At 46.1% G+C, this 26,524-nt stretch overlaps 1 protein-coding gene across 1 annotated transcript in view; it reads right to left on the bottom strand.

Annotated features, from left to right (window-relative positions):
• The window catches only part of LOC311246421 (amine sulfotransferase-like), a gene marked incomplete at its 5' end in the record, with an annotated part of 48,417 nt that extends 23,273 nt beyond the window's left edge, over nt 1–25,144 (bottom strand). The window contains 2 exons of the mRNA XM_084336578.1: nt 10,031–10,195; nt 25,030–25,144. Of these exons, the coding sequence (XP_084192704.1) occupies nt 10,031–10,195; nt 25,030–25,144 (280 nt within the window). The remainder of the gene's footprint in view (nt 1–10,030; nt 10,196–25,029) is intronic.
• Between the last annotated feature and the right edge of the window lie 1,380 nt (nt 25,145–26,524).

The raw sequence follows: 26,524 nt of genomic DNA, 5'->3' as shown, positions 1-26,524 counted from the left end.
ACACGATATCCTAGCAGTACCGGCGATAGTGTGTGAACAATTAGTGCAGAGCCAGGCACTAACAATCGGGTTATAATAGTTACTGTGTGCGGTATAAGTAACGTGCGGCTAACTGAGTATCCAAGTCCTTAACAATCGAGTTATAGTAGCTACTGTGTGCGGTATAGAGTGCGAGCCCCGAGACGAGCGTGGGCCAACAACCGGTCTGCTCCGGCTGACTTCAACCAGATCTGCACCCGGCTGCCTGCAATCAGTCTGCTCCGGCTGACTTCAATCAGACCTGCACCCGGCTGCCTGCAGCTTACGGGAGTTCGTCCCATCCAGCAGGGGTCGTCATCGCTCAGCACACGCTCTCAGCCGGCGCTGCCTCTCTGCCCAGCTCCGCCTGCTAACATCCTCACCGAGAGCGTTCGACGCCATCTTGCCTCCCGGACAACAGTGGCGTGGCGAGGCGGCCATTTCGGATGAGTACAAATGAGCATTGATGCTCCAGAGTTATTATACAGTACACAGTGTGGTGCAGCCTGCGGGCGAAAGTAACGTTGCTACTACCATTCCATAGGGGTACCCCAAACAATATATGCCGGCATTAAGATAGGACTTTACTGGTATTTTGTGGGCCCACTCTTTTGTTTTCGTTCCTTTCCTTTGAGCGTGATAAAATGTGTGTTTCCTAATATTTCCCATTCGGTGAACCCTTCTATTTCCTCCCTTATGTTCCCCCTTCCTTCCCCATATTACCGACCTGGAGCAGTATATGTAATCCCTTAGGGAAGGTGGATACTGTGGCTAGCCCAGACGTGGGCAGCACTTAGTCTGTGTACAGTGGACAGCACTTAGTCCGGGTACCGTGAGAGCACTTGGTGCCTAGGTGTAATTATATAATTACCAGACTGTAAGCATTGTGTGATGATACCCATGGTGCAATAATCACCAGACGTAGCTATGTTGTAACTAGGCCCATGATATAATAACACTCAGACTGAACGGTGTCTTTTATTGAGTCTAATTCTAACCCTTTGATGCGGGTAATATATCTATTATTAACCCCTTCCTATTCAACCTTCCCTTTTCCATTGTAAGGTTTCTGGTGTTAATGAGGGAGGGTACTGCTTGCGGGGGGAACCAAGTTATTTATTTACCATTCGGTCATTAGGTGTGGGGGGGTGCTAAGGGGATAATTGGGGAGAGTGAGGGCGTGTTGGGGAGTACTGCTGACTGCCCAAGAGAGAGGGAGGAAGACCAGAGTACCGGACTAGGTTTGTAAATCCTGGGCCTCATACACCCCACTGCCAGCCTCCAGTTGACGCTCCTGACCCCAAAGCCGGAGGTGCAGCTAGCCAGAGTTCTACTGTGTCTCGCTACCTAGTGACCGTGCACCACAGTTCCCACGAAGCAGGGATAATCCACCCTGCTACACTAGGTTGTCAAAGTGGGCAGGGGTGAGGTGGGTTCTAGGAGTAAGGTCAAGCAGTAGTCTGACCAGTTTGTTTTGAGATGTTTGTAATTTTGTTTTTAGCGCATTTGAGGTGCTTTGGTACCATGAGGTGCAAGCATAGTCGTAGTACCCTTGAATGAGTGCTCCTGCCAGAGTCTTCAGGGTATTCTTGTTTACCAGTGAGGAGATCCGGACGGTACAAGAATCGAGTTCGTTGGTTGACTTTTTTTTTATTACATTGGATGCCATTTTGTCACAGGAAAGATTTGCCTCTAGGATGGAACCCAGGTAGGTAATTTCTTCTTTCCTTGTGACAATATTGTCACCCACTGTAACTGAGAAGCCGTCGGTCTGGCTGAGTTTGTTATTTGAACCGAAGAGAATGGACTCTGTTTTGCCCATGTGTAATGATAGTTTGTTATCAGCGAGCCATATGCAGATTTTGTCTAGTTCTGAGCTGAGGGTTTTTTCAACCTGTAACTTGTTCTTGTCAGAGACCAGCAGGGCTGAGTCGTCCGCAAACAGGAACAAGTTGCAGTCACAAGCTGACGACATGACATTTGCATAAATTAGGAACAGTAGCGGTCCTAGTATGCTTCCTTGTGGAACACCACAGCTCACTGTGAGGGGGGGGATAGGGTACCGTTTACCTCCACCATCTGTTCTCTCCCCTCCAGGTAGGATTGCATCCAGCTCACTGATAGACTATCAAAACCAATTGCTTTTAGCTTGTCAATCAGAATGGTGTGATTGACAGTGTCGAAGGCCTTTTGTAGGTCCAGCATGACCATGCAGCAGTATTTGCCCGCGTCCACCTCTTGTTTGATGTGGTCGTTTAAATAGAGAAGGCATGTGTCAGTGGAGTGGGATGTTCTGAAGCCAGATTGGAATTCGTAGATTAGATTTTTTTCCGCGAGGTACTTTTCGACCTGTTTGTATACTCTTTTTTCCATGACTTTCGAGATGGAAACCTCCGGATTACCAGACGACTGCTCTACCTCTTGAGCCACTGTTGCCCCTGCATTTCTAATGGTATGTATCAGTATGTTTATCCGGTATGTTTATCCAAAATGGCCATTGGCACCAATGCATTCGCACGTGCAGGAGAGTCAACATACATATCCTCGGAAATATCCCTCACATCATATCATCATTTCCAGAATTTCATTGGCTACAAAAACGGTCAATCATTTTCACCGTCAGAGGTGACTGGTCCGGTCACCAGGAACCGGGAGGCAAAACCGGAGGTGGTCACTTTTCCAAAATTGACGCTTGTTGGCTGTCCCGAAATTGGAAGCACATAATAGGCCAAGTAGGATGTCAATCAAACGGCGTCCATTTAAGCTTTCAACCGATGTGTTGGTTGATAGACAATATAGTGGGGCGGTTAAGCAAACTAATTGTGCATTTTATGAAAGAAGCATGAAACTTTCCCCATATCATTTACATACCCCAAGGTTTGATTTCAGACATGGAAACACTTTCAGACTGACCTCTGGTGACCTTGAGGGGTCATTGACCTCAGCATTGCATTTTTCCACTTTTCGTCCCATTATTCTCCTTTATAATAATATGTTTCGTAAAATGGCAGTTTTGTTCTAATAAAGACATTCACTTGCTCAGCCATGGCCTTGTGTCAGTTTGTTGCATGGTTTTACTGCAGTAGACCAGCAGAGGGCAGTAGCCTGAAAAGAGTGCACATGAGAGAAGAGAAGAGATTTTGATGTATGGACAGGTGAGAATTTTTATCATGTTCTTATGATCAAATACTATTTCTAGCTGTTGATGAATGAAATGTTGTTGATGATGAATGAAATTAAATGAAATACAGTTATCTATCTAGCTAGCTAGCCATTGTGTAATGTTAGCCAATCCACCTCCAACCTCTTCACCATTAATTCCTCCAAAGAGGGTGTTAATGACATTTTTCTCACTAAATATGTACAAAAATAAATACATGCGTAAAATAATACCAATATATACTTACATCTACAATATGGTATGTTCATGTTCACTACAGGATTTTTGTAGGTGTCAGTTAGCTACTGGCAAGACAGCCTCTTCAGTAATTTGATGCAACACTGTGCCTGCATCATGTCAAAACGCCATATCCTGATTGATCCAGCCCAGCCCTCTACATCTAAGAAGCTGCATTGCCCCACTAACTGAGAACTCTGTGCCAAGTGGAAACAAGGGAAGCTTTGCAATGCCCTGCCCGCTCAAGCAAGCCACCACTAGGCAGTGGTTGTGTGTCATTGGCCAGGCATCTTCTTGAATTTCAAGAATTTGGACAGATACCCGCTGAGCTGGACCTAAACAGGCCTACCAAGTTACTGCTGCTAGCCTGTACAAGCTACTGCACCTGGCCTACAATCAGCACTGCATACCTGAAGCGGCCCCTCCAATATTTGAAGAATGGTGCCTACAGCGAGTCAGGGAAAGTGTGCATTTCGACTACTGGTTGAAAACCTTATCACTTGAGGTCCTCATGCTCATATACGTCAGATCACTGCAGGAGGGCAACTTTCAGCTCTATGTGGAAACCCTCACACAGCTACTACCCTGGATGTTTGCTCTGGACCACACTCACTACTCCAGGTGGCATGTCCATGACGGTCCTCTCTGATAAACATCCAGCCATCCTGGAGGAGTTCCGTGTTGGAAAGTTTGTTGTGCATAAAACAAGTCACAAATTCTCTGCTATTGCAATTGACCACTGCCACAAACAGAACAACGCACTCATCAAAGGATCTGGTGGAGCAGTTGGCCTGACAGAGAATCCTGGGGCACTGCATCGCTGGATGGTGGCAGGTCCAGAAATTGCCAGAATCACTACATATTTCGAGAATTAAAGCACCCCAGAAAGTGAAAATCGTCACCACGAGCAGCAGCCAGCAGTGCAAGAAACCTTCATAAAACATGTTAGGTCCCTCACAGCAGTGATCGAAGAGATGGGGAACCCATTTCTTGAAGAGAGTCAGGATCTCCTGGTGCTTGACTCTAAAGACATCATGAGTTAATCAGTTGCAGACACAGTAAGGAAAGCGGAGTCCACAGTAAGGACAGTACAAGACCTTTGTGGAAGAACGCCTGGAGCAGCAAACAAAGCCAGTCACAGATACCCTGCCCAAGAACAAATTGCCTCTGTTCAGCTGCCCACCAGTGAAAACACAGTCAAAGCAGAAGATACAACTTGAAGCACTGAAGCATGATTGCAATCTCTTCTCGCGACTGTATGTGGCTTGCCAAACACGTGATGGCAATCTGGATCAGTTCTTCAGTCATGAAAACCAGGAAGCACCACCATCTTTATCTCAAGGAGGGAAGATGCGGCTTGGTACAAAAGCAGACATCTTGCACTGCATAATGATTGATGACACTCCTGTGGTTGATGCTGTGTTCCTTGATGGTGCAGCTGTGGTCCAGATGCTGAATCCTGGTCCAGCAAAGACCTTCCAGGACTATGCAGATAGTGTATTTGTGCCATATGCAAAATCCCAGCTTAAGAAAACAAGGCGTCTTGATGTTATCTGGGACATCTATATCCCAGACAGTCTGAAAGGAACCACCCGACAGAAGAGAGGGAAGGGAATCAGGAGACAGGTGATGCCTACCACTGCACTGCTAAAGCACTGGAAATACTTCCTGCGTGTTGATGGGAACAAAACAGAATAGTTTGGATTCCTCTCTCAGCAAGTCATTTGCATCACAGTAGATGAGAAAAGAAGTTTACACAACTCATGGCAAAATGGTGCTCTGCTCTCCTCCCCAGTGTGACATGACTAATCTCACCCCATGTTCTCAAGAGGAAGCAGAAACACGCTTGCTTCTGCATGTGTCAGATGCTGTTCAGAAGGGTTGCAAGAAGGTGACTATTTGTACTGTTGACACCGATGTTGTAGTCCTGGCCGTGGCCATGTTTAGGAAGATCAAGCCAGAGGAAATGTGGATTGCTCTTGGTAGTGGAACCAACCTCACTACCAACCTGCCTGAAGAAGTCCACTATTATCCCTGTACCCAAAAAATCCAAGCCTGCTTGCCTCAACGACTACCGCCCTGTAGCTCTCACCTCCATAGCCATGAAGTGCTTTGAGAAGCTAGTAAAGGGCTACATCTGCTCCTCCCTCCCCATCAACATGGACCCCCTGCAATTTGCATACCGCCCCAACAGGTCCACGGAGGACGCCATAGCCCATGTGCTGCACACAGCAGCATCACACCTGGACAAGAGGCAGGGGAACTATGTGAGAATGCTATTCATCGACTACAGCTCGGCATTCAATACCATAGTCCCCTCCATACTCATAGCCAAGCTCAGGGACCTGGGCTTGAACTATGACCTCTGCCAGTGGGTCTTGGACTTCCTGACTGGCAGACCCCAGGTGGTGAGAGCAGGCAACTGCACCTCCTCATCCATCACCCTCAACATAGGGGCCCCCCAGGGCTGTGTTCTGAGTCCCCTCCTCTACTCCCTGTACACACACGACTGTGTGGCTCAGCGGAGTAGCAATACAATCATCAAATTTGCTGACGACACAGTGGTGGTGGGCCTGATCTCTGCCAACGACGAGAGGGCCTACCTGGAAGAGGTCAAGGTCCTGGCGGGATGGTGCCAGGAAAACAGACTCTCCCTGAACGTCAGCAAAACAAAGGAGATGATTGTGGACTTCAGGAGGTCGGGGGTCAAGGACTACAGCCCCCTCAGCATCGACGGGGCACCGGTTGAGAGAGTCAACAGCTTTAAGTACCTCGGAGCCTACATATCCGAGGACTTGACATGGACCACACACATTGACAGTGTTGTGAAGAAGGCACGACAACGCCTCTACTTCCTCAGGCGCCTAAGGAAGTTCCAAGTCAGTCAGAAGATCCTTAAGAACTTCCACTCATGTACAATAGAGAGCATCTTGACCGGCAACATCACCTCCTGGTTTGGGAATAGCACTGCACAAGACCGAAGCAGACTACAAAGAGTGACACGTTCAGCCGAACGCACAATTGGAGGGGGGCTCCCCACCCTCCAGAACATTTACAACAAGCGTTGCAAGGGCAAGGCTAAGAGAATCATTAAAGACTCCAGTCACCCGAACAACTGCCTCTTTGAACTGCTGCGGTCAGGCAAGCGATACCGGAGTCTCAAGGCGAGCACAGAAAGACTCAGAAGAAGCTTCTATCCCCAGGCCATCAGGCTGCTAAACGAACAATGAACACTACACAACAACAACCACCAAACGCACATAGCACACACATCCACACGCACACACTCACTTTAAACAAACACACTGTAGCACCCACTCCACACACTTTATAGCACACACCCACTTTAAACAAACACACTGTAGCACCCACTCCCCACACTTTATATTTATTGATGAATGATTGCACTACAACTCGTACACCTTACTGTAAATTGTACCTAAATTGTACCTCATCCCATTTCTGCTTTGCACTATATAGTACTGTACATTAGTACACTGCATAGTATTGTATATTATATGGTAACTCAGAACATTGTACATATGTCTATACCGAACACTGTGACCTCATTTTCTTCTTCTAAATTACATGCTATACTATGTTATTTGATACTATCTTGTCTAGCACAGTCTCTGGAGCGTAACAGTAAGAAGCATTTTGTATGAAAGTATTCTGTACTTCTGTATGACAACTATTAAAGAAACTTGAACTTGAAACTAGAGATATATTGGTGTTCATGAAATAGCCAACAAGCTGGGTCCAAGTACCTGTGCTGCTCTCCCATTGTTCCACGCACTCACAGGATGTGACACAGTCTCAGCATTTGCTGGAAGAGGAAAGAAAACAGCATGGCAGACTTGGAAGGCTTTCCCTGAAGTGACTGAGGCTTTCAATGAGCTCCTGCAGATGCAGGGTGATGTGAGTGAGCTGTCCAAGTCACGGTTGGAACGCTTTGTCGTACTGATGTATGACAGGACAAGCGAAACCACAGAGGTAAATGAAGCTAGAAAACACCTCTTCACTCAGAAATCCAGAGCTCTGGAGAACATGCCCCCAATGAAGGCTGCGCTAGAGCAACACATTAAGCGTGCCAGCTATCAGGCCAATGTTTGGAGCAATGCCTTGGAACCTGACCCTCAGCTGCCAAGCTCTGCTGATTGGGGCTGGGTGAAAGAAGAAATGGGATGGCAGCCACTGTGGACCACCCTTCCAGAAGCATCACAGAGCTGCTATAACTGATCCATTGTGGTTGCAAGAAAGGATGTACAACACGCTGCAAGTGCAAAAAGGCTGCCCTCAAGTGTACTGCCCTTTGCTCATGCTCAGGAGACTGTTAGGCCTCACTAATAATGTCATTGTAGGGCAGGTACTACTTACTACAACTAGGGTAGGTTAAGAGATGTCAACTGTTCAATCAAATTTAACACGCATATTGTTGAAAGTCCTTTTTTGAGTCTTTGTGTTTGTGTGAGGTGTGTTTGTATGACATGAAACCCAATTGCCATATCCTATACAGCTGATTTAATCTATTAAAGCACTTTTATGATGACCAGTGGGTTCCACAACTCTTCTTTTTGATATAATACCTTTGTGCCTGGAAAAAAGTTTAAAATAACATGTTTTTGAGAGCCCAAAATGTGTACAGCCTCTGACAAGTTCCAGGGGTCAATTCAGAAGTGTTTCCACGTCTGAAAACAAACTTCATGGTATATAGAAATAAAAAATAACTGAAAGTTAGAAAGTTTCATGCTTCTTTCATAAAATGCACAATACTTTCCATATATGAGCTTATCTGCCCCACTAATAACACTGCATGACGGCGACAAACAAGGGCAAATGTGCTGCGACGTGCAACTTGTGAATGTAGTGAATATATAAATGTCATCTGACATCTCTTTCTCCAGACAGATCGGTATGTCTTCTCCAGCCAACAAGAAGCAAGTGTGACATTGGCTAAATTGCCCTGAGGCCCGGCATTAAGATTTAGCCAGGTGTAGCTCCACAAGGCCACCTTCATGCTCACACAGGGCTGACTTCTTTAACCCTTTCACTACCACACTATAGAAGGTTAACCATTTACTATCACACTACAGGGTTAACCTTCTGTAGTGTGATAGTGAAACGGTTAACACTTTGTCGTGTGGCAGTGAAAGGGTTAACCTTCTGTATTGTCGGAGTGAAAGGGTTAACCATTTGGTAGTGCGGCAGTGAAAGGGTTAAGGCCAGGGCCTATTTGTTCTTTAAATGTATTGGCACAGTCCAAACAATTCTTTAGGTCTACATTAAATATATGATGAATTATTAATGAAAGTACATTTTAAAACGATACATTAAAAATCATTTAGCAAGTCCTCTGAAACCCAGCTCTCCAAGCTTGAAATACCGTAGGCTCTATTGTCTGCATTGTTCTCATTCTCTACTGTAGGCACTTCATTTAGTAGAGTCTGCATTGTTCTTAGTCTCTACCATAGGCACTTTAGTAGTGTCTGCATGGTTCTCATTCTCTACTCCTGTAGGCACTTCATTTAATAGGGTCTGCATGGTTCTCATTCTCTACTGTAAGCACTTAATTTAGTAGAGTCTGCATGGTTCTTAGTCTCTACCGTAGGCACTTAATTTAGGTGTGTCTGCATGGTTCTCATTTCAGCAAGGACTTGCTGTGTACTGATGTGAATATCTGTCTCAAAGTGCAATAGATGCCTTTCACGGAATGTTTGGAATACCCATTTGTCCTCCATGTTGGAATGGTTATGTACAAAGAAACGGTTGCTATGGATTGATGTGAGAAATATATACATTATATATATATATAAAAAGTTATATACATCAGCTACATTTTATTCCGATTTCTTATTTTGATTGTTATTATAATGCACACACTCTTATTGGCTGTGAATGTGTTTATTCTGCTGTATTTTTATATGTATATTATTTATATATATTGCAAGAGTGTGGCACGTGCATATTGGTTGTGTGTAGCTGCCTAGTATATTGGCTACTTGAGACTTGCTGGAAACACTGCCCCTCTACGCTCCTATAACTGGTGCTGGGGCTCAGCCCCCCCCTTAGCCTAAAATAGGCTCCTCAGCCTGGGGACATCTCAGGCCATCTGGGAACATCTCAGGTTCCCAACACAAACACTGTTGGATTTCCTCACTGCATCTGATATTTCAGTCCGATATTGCTTGGAATATGTAGTAATCTACCACAGGAAAAAAGGTACATAATGTACGCTATGTTATAGCCATAAGTAATATATTTACGTATTGTATCGAAAATGTAACCTGTGTACGTATTAAAAATAATACTATATTACATATTCAATTATGTTTTCAGAAAACCTAACCATAACCATAACTTTATATCTTAACCATAACCATTAAAACTAACCTTAATAGTGGTGAGAGCACTCGCCCGAAATACGTAAAGATATTACTTATGGCTATAACATAACATACATTATGTACCTCTTTTCCTGTGGTCTATTAGTGCTCATTACGCTTTCTGATGAGACTGTTGGATAATTACACCTACTGTACATTAAGTCACACACAGAAGCTAAAAGGTTAAATATGACACAACAGACGTGACGAAAACCACTATCTTTCACCTCACCTGACTTGGGATACGTGACGGCAAATATGTCAGAGTCTCGGATCTCCCAGCTCTGGATCAGATCCACTTCATCAGGATTGTGGATCCCGTTGATCAAGTTGAAACCTCTATGTGGTATCAATTCAAAGTCAGGAGTCTGGCAATCAGTGGGATGGTCTTTGGAATCTAAATGGAGACACATACACATCTTCACAGTCCAGCAGAATGTTCTACACTACTTGGCTCTAGGCCTCACATCTCCAAAACTGCTGTTGGGTGTTGGTCACGCAGGGCCGCTCTGCTCTATAACCACACATTCCATGTTCAATTACGTGGAATAAGCACATCATTTAAAGGTCCCATGTCTTATAAATAGCCTTTTCCAGTGTTTAGCATTGTTTTCTAGCAATGTGGGGTTGTATCAATGGGGTCTGTGTCTCTAATTCTCATTTTGGCTCATCAGTCCAGTCTCGAGTTCACGAGATCCTCCCTTACTGAACTAAGCCATTCTGATTTGACTGTTTTGCTGACATGAATAAGGCACTGGTTGTAGTCAGTCACCGCCCACAATCAACAATTCGCTCAACAACAGAGCGAGTGGAAATACTGACACTTCCTCAAACAGGTTGACGTGGCGCGGGTGCAGACAGAGAGAGCAGAGAACGAGCGAGCGAGAGAGAGAGGGACACGGAGCACCCCACACACACTCCCGACCGCACGCGCGGGGAAACACACGCAGTCGGGAGCACTCTTATATCACTGTCAACCTGCTGCAAAATATCATTGCGGACGCTCCCACGCGCGCGCCCGTATTCCGATCCGTGTAATAATATTCACAAAATCTTATCAATTCCCATCCCTAATCACAGGGGTATATATTGTCATTTGAAACAAGTTACCAATGCATTGTCCCGTGGGAGTATGCCTCCCGTGGCGAAATTAATTAGTATCCCCCTCAACCTCTCTATGTCTCTCTCTGTCTGCCAGTGCAGACTGTGGGTGACTGTCACTCAAAGTGCTTTGCGAGTATGGGCGGAGCCCAGCCCAAAACAGCTTGAAATCTTGAAGTGGACAAATGCTGCTTTAGAGTATTTGATTAGAAATACAAAACAACACATTTTTTGGAAAAAAAACCTTACAGATGTGTTCCATAGACTCACAGGAATTGTGTAACATTGCCCAAATAGTGAAAGGAATAGCAAAACATGGGACTTTTAATGGTTGAGTCAGTCATCAGTCCTCATATTTTGGTCCATAATAAAGTGACTGTTTGGCAAAATGGTTTACACAAGTCAGGTAGGGTAGGCCCCGGCTGAATTTAGTGTAGGGCTTCAGAGAGGCTAGGACCGGCACTGTGGTCATGTCTCATTGTCACTGAGTCAGTTTGTTGTCACCCACCAGGCGGTAGTAGCACAGGATCACTGCTCAGTTTGTTTACAACATGGACAGGCCATAGTGAACCTATGGGTGAACTTATAAGTGAACCTATGGGTGAACCTTGATATACCTATGTATTAAAAAACATTAATTAATTGTCCATTGAAATAAACCCTGCCCCTTTCATATGCATTTATTTTAGTTGTACTGTACTGTACAGTACTGTATAATGACCATTAGGGATGCACTGAATATTCGGCCACCGAAAATGATTGGCCGAAAATGGTTAAAAAGGCATTTTCGAGTGGCGGTTAGGTGGCGTAGCGGAGATTGCGTTCGTCACCAACCCTGAAGCTGTGAGCTGGATTCGCCTGTTCGAATCCAGCTCACAGCTCCGGGGTTGTCACCAGCTTGGCTGGCCGTTCACACTAATACAATTGGCTGTATTAGAGGGTGGGAGAAGCTGGCGGGGTGGGTCCGGGTCGTTGTAAACAGCGACTCCTACAGTTCGGTCGGGGCGCCTGCCAAGCGCGGATAGGACCTGAGTGGGATAGTGTGATCCTTCCACACGCTACGCCCCTCTCAGGGAGGATCCGCGCTGCCAGGTGAAAAGAAGCGGTTGATTGGCTGGACGTGTGTCGGAGGAAGCACGTGATAGCCTCCACTCTCCCAGATGATCTGACTGTGGGGGGTAAGTGCGCAGCGACCAGGAAGGGATTGGGAATTGGCATACGACTAACATTGGGATGGGAGAAAATCTGAGGAAAAATGGAGGGGGAAAAAGATAAAAAAAAAAAAAAATGCATTTTCGGCTTTCGGTCGAAAGGGTTTTAGCACCGAAAATATATCACGAATGTCAAAGAACAGGGTTACGTAACGTTCGTAACCTAAAGTGTTGTTGTGATGATGTAATCAAAACGCGGCTACAGACTTTGCGCAACGTATAACGTGAGCAGCTTGGCAGCTCTTCCTGCGTTCTACAGCCTGTGATAACTAACTCCTCTTGGGAGTCGCGCTGTTTCTATGTAAACTCTGCGAGCAACGCATCCAATAAATGCGTCTTTAACATGCTTTATATCCTCGCCATTACTATGCTCGTCGCGGTTTAAACCTTTTAAACTAACGTTAGCGTTAAGCTAGCTAACAACGCTTCCGGTCCTCTGAAAGCCAGAGACAAAAAATGCTCTGAATTTCATAAAAGTCAGTCAAAGCTTACCAAAAGCACGAGCAGTGAACTCCAAGCCCACGTGACTGAACTCAAACTAGAAAGAAACAGACTAAGAAATGACGTAAACTCCATGATAAAAACTGCAAAAAAAAATTTCATCAATGACAAAACTGAGGAAAACAAAAATAAACCACGTGAACTTTGGAAATTACTCAATAATCAACTAGGCTGCAGTAAAAAACTTAAAACCAGGTTCTCAAACATAAACATAAAGACGGACAACACGCTCATCACAGACAAACTGGATGTAGCCAATTACTTAAACACTTTCTTCACAAACATAGCCACAACACTGGTAAACAAACTACCCTCCCACTCAGGGCAGTATGGGGTAGATCACATAGTAGCATACTACAAGAACCTAGGCGTCCACAAAGACGATTTCAAACTGGAAATGGTAACTACAGATGAGGTACTCAATAAACTGAGCGCCCTCCAACCGAACAAGGCCACTGGCCATGACAACATCCCCTCCAAATTCCTCAGAGACTCAGCAGCCGCCATCACCCCAGTCATCACACACATAATAAACCTCTCCATAAAACAGGGACACGTCCCCAAGGACTTCAAAATAGCGAGAGTAACACCCCTGCACAAAAAGGGCAGCAAATTAGACCCAGGCAACTACCGCCCTGTTTCTATCCTTACATCCATCTCGAAAGTCATGGAAAAAATAGTATACGAACAGGTCGAAAAGTACCTTACGGATAAAAAATCTAATCTACGAATTCCAATCTGGCTTCAGAACATCCCACTCCACTGACACATGCCTTCTCTATTTGAACGACCACATCAAGCAAGAGGTGGACGCGGGCAAATACTGCGGCATGGTCATGCTAGACCTACAAAAGGCCTTCGACACTGTCAATCACACCATTCTGATTGACAAGCTAAAAGCAATTGGTTTTGATAGTCTATCAGTGAGCTGGATACAATCCTACCTGGAGGGGAGAGAACAGATGGTGGAGGTAAACGGTACCCTATCCCCCCCCCTCACAGTGAACTGTGGTGTTCCACAAGGAAGCATACTAGGACCACTACTGTTCCTAATTTATGCAAATGACATGTCGTCAGCTTGTGACTGCAACTTGTTCCTGTTTGCGGACGACTCAGCCCTGCTGGTCTCTGACAAGAACAAGTTACAGGTTGAAAAAACCCTCAGCTCGGAACTAGGCAAAATCTGCATATGGCTCGCCGACAACAAACTATCATTACACATGGGCAAAACAGAGTCCATTCTCTTCGGTTCAAATAACAAACTCAGCAAAACAGACGGCTTCTCAGTTACAGTGGGTGACAATATTGTCACAAGGAAAGATGAAATTACCTACCTGGGTTCCATCCTAGAGGCTAATCTTTCCTGTGACAAAATGGCATCCAATGTAATAAAAAAAGTCAATCAACGAACTCGATTCTTGTACCGGATCTCCTCCCTGGTAAACAAGAATACCCTGAAGACTCTGGCAGGAGCACTCATTCAAGGGTACTACGACTATGCTTGCACCTCATGGTACCAAAGCACCTCAAAGGCACTAAAAACCAAATTACAAACATCTCAAAACAAACTAGTCAGACTACTGCTTGACCTGACTCCTAGAACCCACCTCACCCCTGCACACTTTGCCAACCTAGGATGGCTTAGAGTAGACAACAGAGTACAGCAACTTGCAATGGGCCTGGTCTACAAGATACACTACACGACCAAGGTACCCATGTACATGTCAAAATACTTCCCAAAGGTCAGTGAATACCACGATCACAACACCAGAGGGAGCTCCACAAATCATGTAAAACCCAGATTCGGCTCAAACAAGGGACTAAACACGTTTCGCAATTATGCCACAACAATGTGGAACGCCCTACCCAAAGCTGTAAAGGAATGTAAATCACTACCCACCTTCAAAAACACTATCAAAGAACACCTACGGGAGACTGCAATTCAAAACTGGCCCCTACAAATGTCCTAACCCAGTTGTACAATAAAGACCAAGCATGGCTTTGTCAGTATTCCAATGTACAGCCCCACCCAACCCCACCCCACCTACCCAACCTCCTCCAATGTACAGTTTCCATGTCAAATGTATGTCAGTATTCCAATGTACAGTGTCCCCTACCCAACCCCCCCCCCCCCCCCACCTCCAATGTACAGCCCCACCCCACCTACCCAACCTCCCCCAATGCACAGTTTCTATGTCAAATGTATATACTCTTCTTCTGGATTTTTTTAGTATCACAAACAGTACTGTATTTGAAAATCTGGTATGTCATAAATGTATAGATGTAGCAGTACTGTCTATCTGTATGTCATGTGTGTCATATGATGAATTGAAAATGGGGGACCCTGATGGAAACAAGACGAAAGTTTTTCTCAGGTCTGCATCCTCTTAACAATTGTATGTATTGAGCTGTACTGTACTGTACCCATTCTGCAATCTGTTAATAAACTTTTCAATCAATCAATCAATCAATCAAACTCTTTCACTCATAAGCTACGTCATCCCCCGCTAAGAGTCACGGGAGATGTAGTAAATACAACAGTCCTTCCATAATTCCATGAATTATGACAGTAGCCACTACAGTAACATCATTAAGTCTGCTATAAGCTATTATCCCTCTCGTGTGTGTGTCTTTATGCAGATATTTATGCAGTTTTAAAACACCTTGGCTTTGTTCTGAATGCACTTTGTTGTAGAAAAAGAAAAGAAAATGCACTTGACTTTAATGCACATTTTGTTGTATGCAAAGAGAAAATGTTTAAATTGTACAATCTTTCAGCAGTCAGTATGGAATTAATGTATGCATTCAAAAGTGCTGAATAAATGTTTTATGGGCCCATACTAGTGATTATTAATATTATTTAAGTTAAGTTTTGCCATAATCATGTCTTTTGCCATAATCAGGTAGCTAAAAAAATAAATAAAATACATTATATATATATTTCGGTTTTCGGCCAACTGTTTCCTATTTTCGGTATCGGTTTCGGCCAAGAATTTCCCATTCGGTGCATCCCTAATGACAATACATTTGAATCTAATCTAATATCTCATGCATATTCATGAGATTCCAATATCACTTAAGCCCTGCCTAACGTGTAGGCTACTGTCTGTCAGCTGTCCTTGTTAGGCTGGTGACTAGACTACTATCTGTCAGCTGTCCTTGTTAGGCTGGTGACTAGACTACCATCTGTCAGCTGTCCTTGTTAGGCTGGTGACTAGACTACTATCTGTCAGCTGTCCTTGGTAGACTAGTGACTAGACTACTATATGTCAGCTGTCCTTGGTAGACTAGTGACCAGTGTTGCAGTGGTGGTAGGACGGGGTAAGACGCCGTCCTAGTAGTTCTCTGAGCAGAAGTGCGCGCACGGATGTGCACGCGCGCACACAAAAATGCGTTCACAATTGTCACTGGACTTGTCGCGCCGTGCACCAAGTACCCGGCCGGCACTTATCACCTAGACTTTGCATAATAATAGGATACCGATAGCATAACAACGAGAAGAGCCAAACCAAAATACAAGCCCTGTACCAATTGGTGGGGGTTTGCTTGATCTGTGGTCCCGACTGGAAGGATGAGACATTAAGTTTTGCTTCAGTCTGAAGGAAACTGTCCTTCTGTAAACTAAGTTACATTGTTAATTTAGTTTGTATTTACTTTTCTAGTTTAAGTTAATTCAATTAAAGAAATTGTAACTACAATTACATTTAAAACATTGTTATGCATAATAATCATCTGTTCTGTGCACAAGCGAGGGAACATGTGTGCGCGGGAGGCGTGTAGCTTATTCCCAGCGGAAGAGTGCGTTGCGTGCTTCCGCGTTTTCTCTGATTGGCCATGACGCCCATGTGACCACGGCAGCGCGAGAGAGCTGCAGCGCGGAAATAGGCTGTCTATTGCCTCGCGCTGCAGCACGGAAATAGGCTGTCTATTGCCATTCTCTAAGACAAACTCTAACCTTAACCAGCTCCTTAACAGCGCCTAAACTTAACCCTTCTAACCTTAACCAACTCCGAAACAATGCCTAACCTTAACCTTAACCTTAACCATGCCTAACCTTAACCTTAACCATAACCAACTCCGAAAGAATATTGCCATTCTCTAAGACAAACTCTAACCATAACCAGCTCCTTAACAGCGCCTAAACTTAACCCTTCTAACCTTAACCAACTCCGAAACAATGCCTAACCTTAACCTTAACCTTAAGTTAACATGCCTAAACTTAACTGGCGAGAGAATGCACGTTAAAAAAAAAAAAAAAAAAAATTGAAGGGATTCGAACTTGTCACCAACGGACCGCAGGGCTGCCAGTTGAGCTAAGCGTCGAATGAAAATCATCGGGGATTACGGCTACATAATGCTGCAAGCTCTGCCGCTCCGCTCCGCGTGCATGTGGCGTCTGGGCAGTTCCCATATTACGACTGCACCACTGCTAGTGACTAGACTACTGTCAGCTGTCCTTGGTAGACTAGTGACTACACTACTGTCAGCTGTCCTTGGTAGACTAGTGACTAGACTAATGTCAGCTGTCCTTGGTAGACTAGTGACTACATGGACCGCAGAAACACATTTGGAATGGGTAGGGCCAAAATTGTGGCCAAAATTATGTGACGTTGCTCCCTCCGCCCAAACCAAGCCACATGCTCGTAACGCATTTGTTTATTGATTATAGCCTACATTTAGTCACAATCAAATAGTATCATATGCATTACTTAAACAGTATGATTAGAAAGCGTAATATTGTGGGCGGTTAGGTGGCGTAGCGGAGATTGCGTTCGTCACCAACCCCGGAGCTGGGGTTGTCACCAGCTTGGCTGGCCGTTCACACTAATACAATTGGCAGTATTAGAGGGTGGGAGAAGCTGGCGGGGTGGGTCCGGGTCGTTGTAAACAGCTACAGTTCGGTCGGGGCGCCTGCTAAGCGCGGATGGGACCTGAGTGGGATAGTGTGATCCTTCCACACGCTACGCCCTCTCGGAGAATATCCGCGCTGCCAGGTGAAAAGAAGCGGTTGATTGGCTGGACGTGTGTCGGAGGAAGCACGTGATAGTCTCCACTCTCCCAGATGATCTGACTGTGGGGGGTAAGTGCGCAGCGACCAGGAAGGGGATTGGGAATTGGCATAACAACTAACATTGGGATGGGAGAAAATCTGAGGAAAATGGAGGGGGAAAAAGATTAAAAAAAAAAAGAAAAAAAAAAGTAATATTGTGATAGTTGCATAGGATTTTAAAATGTCAACACTCACCTGTGCTAGGTTGCTGGGAATTAAACGTGGTCTGGTAGTAAGCCATTCCAATTCTTCTACTGCTGGTTCCTCAGAGAGCTCATCGTTGGCTGGAGTGACGGTGGTTAACTTTGACCAGAAGAAATCAGTTATTTTTCTAGGCTACACCCCAAAGTAGGTAGGGCGGCCACGGCCATACTGGCCCTACCGGTTCCGCGGTCCATGAGTGACTAGACTAATGTCAGCTGTCCTTGGTAGACTAGTGACTAGACTACTGTCAGCTGTCCTTGGTAGACTAGTGACTAGACTACTGTCAGCTGTCCTTGGTAGACTAGTGACTAGACTACTGTCAGCTGTCCTTGGTAGACTAGTGACTAGACTACTGTCTGTCAGCTGTCCTTTAATAATAATGCAGGACCTCTTTAGAGACGTCTTTATTTGGCATGCAACAGCATGGGACATGCAATGGGCGGCACACACACACAGGAATACACACACACATGCATTGTCTTTCTCAGGGTCGCCGATGCGATTGAGCTCTGCGCTTAACCCATCCCGTCGTCCTTCCCCCCATGGGCAGCCACCAGCCGGGAGCGGACAGGGCGTCGGCGAGGTACCGCGCCCGGGGACCAATCCAAGTGCTCCTGCCCGTCTTCGTCAGGGACGCGACAGCGTCAGCGATCTGTTGTGCATGTTTTTCCATTGGGTTTCTTTTATCGGGGGGGGGGGGGGCCCTTGCGAGCATGGGGAGAACATGCAAACTCCACACAGAAAGGCCCGGGAGATACCCCACCTGGGTACCTGGCAACGTGGAAACCTGGTCCCCGAGCGGGAATCGAACCCTGGACCTTCTTGCTGTGAGGCGACAGTGTTAACCACTACACCACCGTGCCGCTAGACTTGGTAGACTAGTGACTAGACTACTGTCAGCTGTCCTTGGTAGACTAGTGACTAGACTACAGTACTGTCTGTCAGCTGTCCTTGGTAGACTAGAGACTAGACTACAGTCTGTCAGCTGTCCTTGGTAGACTAGTGATTAGACTACTGTCTGTCAGCTGTCCTAGGTAGGCTAGTGACTTGTCCTTGGTAGACTAGTGACTTATCCTTGGTAGACTTTTCAAGAACCCAAAGATGCTGAATGTTGAGCTTCTTTTCTTTCCTGCAGAGAGTGGATGATTTCTGTGTATTTCTGTGCAAGTGTGTTTAATCACAAATTAAATTTGTTTTACCTTCAAGTTACCAAAGATGTTTAAAAATAACTGGAGAAATGCACCATGGCTCCCTCCTCCCTTTCGACAAAAGCTGAAACTACTGTTTTGGGCTTGAGAGGAGGTGCGGAGTGTACCGCTGTGAAGGAAGGGTGCGTTGCATTTACAACACAAGACAAAATGAGAGGAACATGGTGTGCGGCACAATAGTTGTTTAATCTCGATTATCTTTCTTTTGTGATCATGGGAAGCCAAAATCGTACTTGAAATTGAAACTTGATTAATCGCCCTGCCCTAATAGATGGTCTCTGCATTTGTTAAAGCTCTGTGAGAGAGAGAAGAAATGTGTGGCTGGTGTGCCTGGTGTACATTTGCATTTTACTGAGCGCACCTTTCAAATTTTTCTCTCTCTTTTTCTTCACATGGTCATGTGCATGACTACTGGGAAAGAATACACCATATAAGTTTAATTAGGTGAAATATTCAAGTAAATCAACTCCAGCTACAACTAACCGATCCATACTAACCCGAAGAATATAGGAATGAATGAACTTTATTTTACAGATTGCAGAATGGGTACAATACAGTACGGCTCAATACACACAATTGTTAAGGGGATGCATACCAGAGAAAGACGTTTGTCTTGTTTACATCAGGGTCCCCCATTTTCAATTCATAGCGACATTTATGACATACACAACATACATGACATTTATGGTATAGGGACATACATGACATACAGGTATTTAGTAGTTACATTTGTGACATATACGATATGCAAATATACAGTAGGAACACCAAAGAGCATTTGCAATCTCATGAAGCTATGTTTTTTTGTTTTCTTTTTTGTATCCAGCCTGCATGATCCAAAAGACAAACAACCACAATAGACGGGAACGAAGCGGATTTCATTTGTGCTCAAACCTTACCTGTCATTGCAGGTGTGCTCGCTGTCGCGTCGAAAGAAAATGCGACAATATCCACAGTCCGCTTTCCTTTCTGATCACTAACTAGTTGGGTAATCTGTGGCACTTCCGTGACCGTGGAGAGCGAAGGTCTGTTTCTCAATGGATTTGTCATCTAGGAGGGTTAATAAATTTTTTTTGCTGGGGTGTATTTTTTTAAAAGGCGGGGACATTTTGTGAGAGATCAAAATCCAAAATGGCTGCCATGGAAATTAACTTTTTAATGGTTTGACCTACAATGATGCACAAATTAATACATGGTTTCAGAGCTTATTTTGGTCAAGGAATACATATTTGGCGTTTATATAATGACGTGACCTATTTTTGACCTTCAAATGCAAGATGGCTGCCAATTTTGAGCTCCAACGGGTATTTTTTTTTCTAAATCATTACATTTAGCTGATGCTTTTATCCAAAGAAAGCGACTTACTCTTTCATTTCAGATAATGGTTGAAGAAGGGTAATATTAGAAGGGTTTCGGCTGTCCTAACTGTGGTGAAGTTCGTTTCACCATTGTGGGGCAAGGACTGAGAAAAGGCGGCTTCTCCTTGATGACCCTCCCGGAGCTCGGATAGGAGTGGGTCTGAGACGGCCAGAAGTTGCAGAGTGTAGGGGTCTTGAGGGTGTGTAGTTAGAGACCATTGATCGGAGGTAGGCGAGAGCGGTTCCCTTTGCCGCACGGTATGCCAGTACGGCATGTATCATTGGACGTATTTATCAGAGAGAAGAGGTGCGTCCAGTGATACATCGTATTTATCAAAGGTGGTGGTGGGCAATGCGGTCTTGGTTTTCCGAGATTCTGAGACCCTTGCCCGAGCCTCCGGTGCTATACTGCACTTAACAGTGTAGGCTATAGCCACAATGTTCCATACGCATATGTGGCTAGAGCAGTCATCCCTGGAGGAGGTGAGGAAGATACAAGATACAATAGTTTTATTTGTCACGGCATACAGGTATACAGTGAAATGCGGGGGGTCTCGCCCGCAACGATGTGCATAATACAAGTAATAATAATAATAATAGAGTCCAACCAATATAGCGACATAGTGCAATAAACAAGTAAACAAAGTAGGCATATCGGTATCTGTACATGAGTTATTTACAGAGCATGGTAGGACATGCTAGGTCCTGTGGTAGTGCAGTACACTGTTAGCTACAGATGAGGCACTGGGTCTTTATGTACACTGCTACAGTATACAATGCTATATTATACAATCTCAAGCTCAAGTTTCAAGTTTCAAGTTTCTTTAATAGTTGTCATACAGAAGTACAGAATACTTTTATACAAAATGCTTCTTACTGTTGCGCTCCAGAGACTGTGCAAGACAAGATAAGTATGAAATAAAATAACATAGTAAAATTAGAAGTAAAAGAAATGAGGTCACAGTGTTCAGTTTAGACATATGTACAATGTTCGATGCAGAATAGACGTAGTTACCATACAATATACAATACTGTGCAGTGTACTAATATACAATACTATATAGTGCAAGGCAGAAATGGAGAAATGGGACGAGGTGCAATTTAGGTACAATTCACAGTAGGTGTACGAGTTGTAGTGCAAATCCTTTATCAATAAATATAAAGTGTAAGTGTGTTTGTGTGATCTAAAGTGTGGAGAGTGGGTGCTGCAGTGTGTTGTTTGTTTGAGTGAGTGTGTGCGTGTGGGTGTGTGTGCTGTGTGCATTTGATGGTTGTTGCATAGTGATTATTGTTCGTTTAGCAGCCTGATGGCCTGGGGATAGAAGCTTCTTCTGAGTCTTTCTGTGCTCGCCTTAAGACTCCGGTATCGCTTGCCTGACCGCAGCAGTTCAAAGAGGCAGTTGTTCGGGTGGCTCGAGTCCTTAATAATTCTCTTAGCCTTCCCCTTGCACCGCTTGTTGTAAATGTTCTGGAGGGTGGGAAGCCCCCCTCCAATTGTGCGTTCGGCTGAACGTGTCACTCTTTGTAGTCTGCTACGGTCTTGTGCAGTGCTATTCCCAAACCAGGAGGTGATGTTGCCGGTCAGGATGCTCTCTATTGTACATGAGTAGAAGTTCCTAAGGATCTTCTGACTGACTTGGAACTTCCTTAGGCGCCTGAGGAAGTAGAGGCGTTGTCGTGCCTTCTTCACAACACTGTCAATGTGTGTGGTCCATGTCAAGTCCTCGGATATGTGGGCTCCGAGGTACTTGAAACTGTTCACTCTCTCAACCGGTGCCCCGTCGATGCTGAGGGGGCTGTAGTCCTTGACCCCCGACCTCCTGAAGTCCACAATCATCTCTTTTGTTTTGCTGACGTTCAGGGAGAGGCAGTTTTCCTGACACCACTGTGACAGGTTCTCTACCTCTTCCAGGTAGGCCCTTTCGTCGTTGGCAGAGATCAGGCCCACCACTACTGTGTCATCAGCAAATTTGATGATGGTGTTGTTGTTCCGCTGTGCTACGCAGTCATGTGTGTACAGGGAGTAGAGGAGGGGGCTCAGAACACAGCCCTGGGGGGCCCCTATGTTGAGCGTGATGGATGAGGAGGTGCAGTTGCCGGCTCTTACCACCTGGGGTCTGCCCGTCAGGAAGTCCAAGACCCACTGGCAGAGGTCATAGTTCAAGCCCAGGTCCCTGAGCTTGGCTATGAGTTTGGAGGGGACTATGGTATTGAATGCTGAGCTGTAGTCGATGACAGCATTCTCACATAGTTCCCCTGCAGCTATACTATACTATTCTTAAAGTGACCTTTCCTTTTGTAGAGTGTCCATAGTGTGAGCGTGTGCAGCATGAGTGTGTGTGTGCTCATGTTAGAGTGGCTGCTAGTGTGTGAGCGTGTACAGTGTGTGTGTTGTGTGTGTGCTCATGTGTGCTTGTGCGTGGAGAGTTCAGTGTTCAAGGCTCTGATGGCCTGGGGGAAGAAGCTGAGCCTAAGTCTCTCTGTCCTCGTTACTGGTGCTCGCAGGCGTTTGCCTGACCGCAGCAGCATGAACAGGCTGTTGTTGGGGTGGTGAGGGTCTTTCATTATCCTGCAGGCTCTGGATTTGCACCTCTTGTTGTATAGGACCTGCAGGGTTGGTAGTGCAATACCCGTGGTACGCTCGGCTGAGCGCACCACTCTCTGTAGGGCCTTCTTGTCCTGTGCCGTGCTGTTGCCATACCAGGCAGTGATGTTTCCAGTCAAGATGCTCTCTACAGCTCCGGAGTAGAAGGACTGGAGTAGCTTCCCAGATACTCTGAACTTCCTTAACTGTCTCAGGTGGTAGAGGCGCTGCTTCGCCTTTTTTACGACTGAGTCTATGTGTGTTGTCCATGTCAGGTCCTCTGAGATGTGGACCCCCAGGTACTTGAAGCTGCTCACCCTGTCCACGGTAGCCCCGTTTATCCTCAGTGGTGTGTGTGCCTCCTGCGGTCTCCTCCTAAAATCCACGATCAGCTCCTTGGTTTTACCAATGTTCAGGAGCAGGCTGTTGTCCTGGCACCAGCTTTCCAGTACCTCAACCTCCTCCCGGTAGGCCTTCTCGTCATTGTCCGAGATCAGCCCCACCACCACTGTGTCGTCCGCAAACTTCACTATGGAGTTGGAGCTGAACTTGGCCACACAGTCATGTGTGTATAGTGAGTACAGCAGGGGGCTCAGAACACAGCCCTGGGGGGACCCAATGCTCAGGGTGATGGTGTTGGAGGTCTGACCCCCCACCCTGACCGCCTGGGGCCTTTCGCTCAGAAAGTCCAGTATCCAGGCGCTCAGAGCGGAGCTCAGACCCAGCTCGATCAGCTTGTCCACCAGTCTGGTGGGGACTATGGTGTTGAACGCTGAGCTGTAGTCAATGAACAACAGTCTCACATAGCCCCCCTTCTGGCGGTCCAGGTGAGAGAGGGTGCTGTGCAGTACTTGGAAGACCGCATCATCAGTGGACCTGTTTGGCCTGTATGCAAATTAAATAGGGTCCATATCACTGGGGGGGAGGCACAAATGTGATCCTTGACCAGCCTCTCAAAACATTTCATGGCCACAGAGGTGAGTGCCACCGGTCTGTAGTCATTGAGACCTGTTGGGGAGGGTTTCTTTGGTACAGGGATGATGGTAGACATCTTGAAGCAGGTAGGGACCACTGACTCCGCCAGGGATCGATTAAATATGGCGGTGAACACATGGGCTAGCTGCTTAGCACAGGACTTAAGTATGCGTCCTGTTATTCCATCTGGGCCAGCAGCTTTTCTGGTGTTCACCTGCATAAATGCTCTTCTCACACTGTGTACCGACAACGAGAGAGCGTCCCCGCCCCCCGCGGTTGCCCCCCCCCCCCCTCCACAACAGCCGGCGCGCCAGTGACGTCACTAGCCGTTGAGCTAGCGGCGCCACTGTCTACACCAAACCGAGCATAGAAAGAGTTGAGTTTGTCCGCGAGAGAGGCGTCGTCGCTCCCCATTGAGGGGGCGCTGACTTTGTAGTCAGTTATCGTCCTCAGTCCCCGCCATAAGCCTTGTGTCGTTTTGTGCCATTTGTGTCTCCAATTTATCAGCATATGTCCGTTTTGCAAGTTTTACAGCCTTTTACAGCAGAGTATAGACTGTAGCCTTATACTCCTCCATGTTTCCTGACTCTCTGCTCAGGTTGTAGGCAGTGGTGCGGGATTTCAGAGCTGCTCTGATAGTACTATCCACCCACGGTTTCTGATTTGGGAAGACCCGCACCTTTTTAGTAGGGACAATACTATCAGCCAGTGTTGTAATGAAGCTCACAACGGTGTCCGCGAACTCGTTGACGTCACTGGCGCTTCCTTGAAACATCCCCCAGTCTACGTCCTCGAGAGCGTCCTGAAGCGTCCTGAAGCGTGGCCTCTGATTGTTCTTTGTTTACAAACGGGATAGAGGAAGATGGCGTCATGATCGGACGTGCTAGTATCCCCCGCCAATGGCGGAGTCGGTACAGCCTTGTAGCCGGCTCTGAACGGGGTGTAGCAGTGGTCGAGCATGTTTCCTCCTCTGGTGGAGCAGGCGATGTGCTGAAAGAAGGATGGCATCACTTTTGCCTGATTGCCTGATTGAAATCACCAGCTACGATCATGGCTGCGTCCGGGTGCTTGATCTGGTGTTTGTTGAGATGCTCCGCCAGCTCCGCCAGGGCCCTGACAGTGTTTGCTTGGGGAGGGATGTATACTGCAGTCATGATGACCGCTGTAAACTCTCGGGGAGGTGGAAAGGGCGACATAGAATGGAGAGATGTTCCATGTCCGGGGAGCATGAACGGGAGAGTACCTTTACCTCCTTGGGGCTAACCCAACCGTTGTTGGTAATGAGGCAGACACCCCCGCCGACGCTCTTACCGGAGGCTTCCGTGCGATCCGCTCGGAAGACGGTGAAGGAGTCCGAGGGAGAGACGCTGTGGTCCGGAGTCGCTGGATTCAGCCATGTCTCCGTAAAGCACAAGATGTTGACGTCTCTTACTTCTCGTTGGAATCGGACCCTCGCTCTCAAATCGTCCATCCTCCCCTCCAGCGAACGTGCATTCGCCAGAAAGATGGATGGTATTGCCGGGCGGTAAGCAGATCTTTTTAACCTCAATCTGATTCCTCCTCTCTTCCCTCTGTGCTTCTTCTTGCCGACTCTTTTGTCCTTGTCCCGCCTGATCTCTGATGGCCAATCTTGGCATAAAGTGTCTCTAAACACCTCTTTAAGTCCGGAGTTTAGGTCAATAAGTGACTGGCGGTCGTATGACGTCCCCGCCAGTGATGTTTTCATGAAAAAAGTAGTAAAAATAAACATAACTAAAAGTGTGCACAATCGTTGCTGAGCGAAACCGACGGCGACTGACCTGAGTCGCGCCATCTTACAGGTTCCTCTCCTCAAAGCCCCCCCTCTTAGGATGGCCTTTTTTGGCTTGTCCATGGAGGAGGTATCGGCGACTTCTAATCCAACGAAGCATCAGATGCGCCTCCAGGCTTCCAGAGAGCCCCATCCAAGGGAAAGAGAGCGACTGTCTCTCCGCCAGCAGCACCAAGAGCACCGCTCCACTCGGCACACCTGGGCAACCATGGCAATATGAATGTGTGAGTAATTTTTCCTTTTTGACTAAATATAAAATCATATTTGGCAATAAAGTTGAGAAAGTCCGTTCGGCCGAACAGCATTACCCATTCATTAAAATAAAATACTTTTATTCTTAAGCTTAAAAGTGTGCCCGAAACACAGACCCCAGGTGTGTGCTTGTGTAAACATGATGTGCATGTCCTCCCTCAGAGAGGATTGGGCAGTCATTCTGCTGTGTCTACTCGCCATTTCATCCACTAGCGTTGCTAGGGGCTCTGTTTTCCCTTGAGACTGTCTGGCTGCTAGGGTTGGGTACCGAACTTGGTACTTTTTATTTTATTTTTAATTTAAATTTTTTTATCCTCTTTTTCTCTGCCTGATTTTCTGTGCTTTTCCTCCCATCCCAATTTAGTCGTTATGCCAATTCCCCCCTCCCCTACCTGGTCGTTGTGCGCATGTGCCCCCTACTGGTCGGTCAAGAGAGCCCTGAGGTCTACCACATGCTTCCTCCGACACATGC

This window comes from Notolepis coatsorum (genome assembly GCF_963971535.1).
Source record: "Notolepis coatsorum genome assembly, chromosome: 19".
Lineage (NCBI taxonomy): Eukaryota > Metazoa > Chordata > Actinopteri > Aulopiformes > Paralepididae > Notolepis > Notolepis coatsorum.
This window is presented reverse-complemented; position numbering and strand designations above follow the sequence as displayed.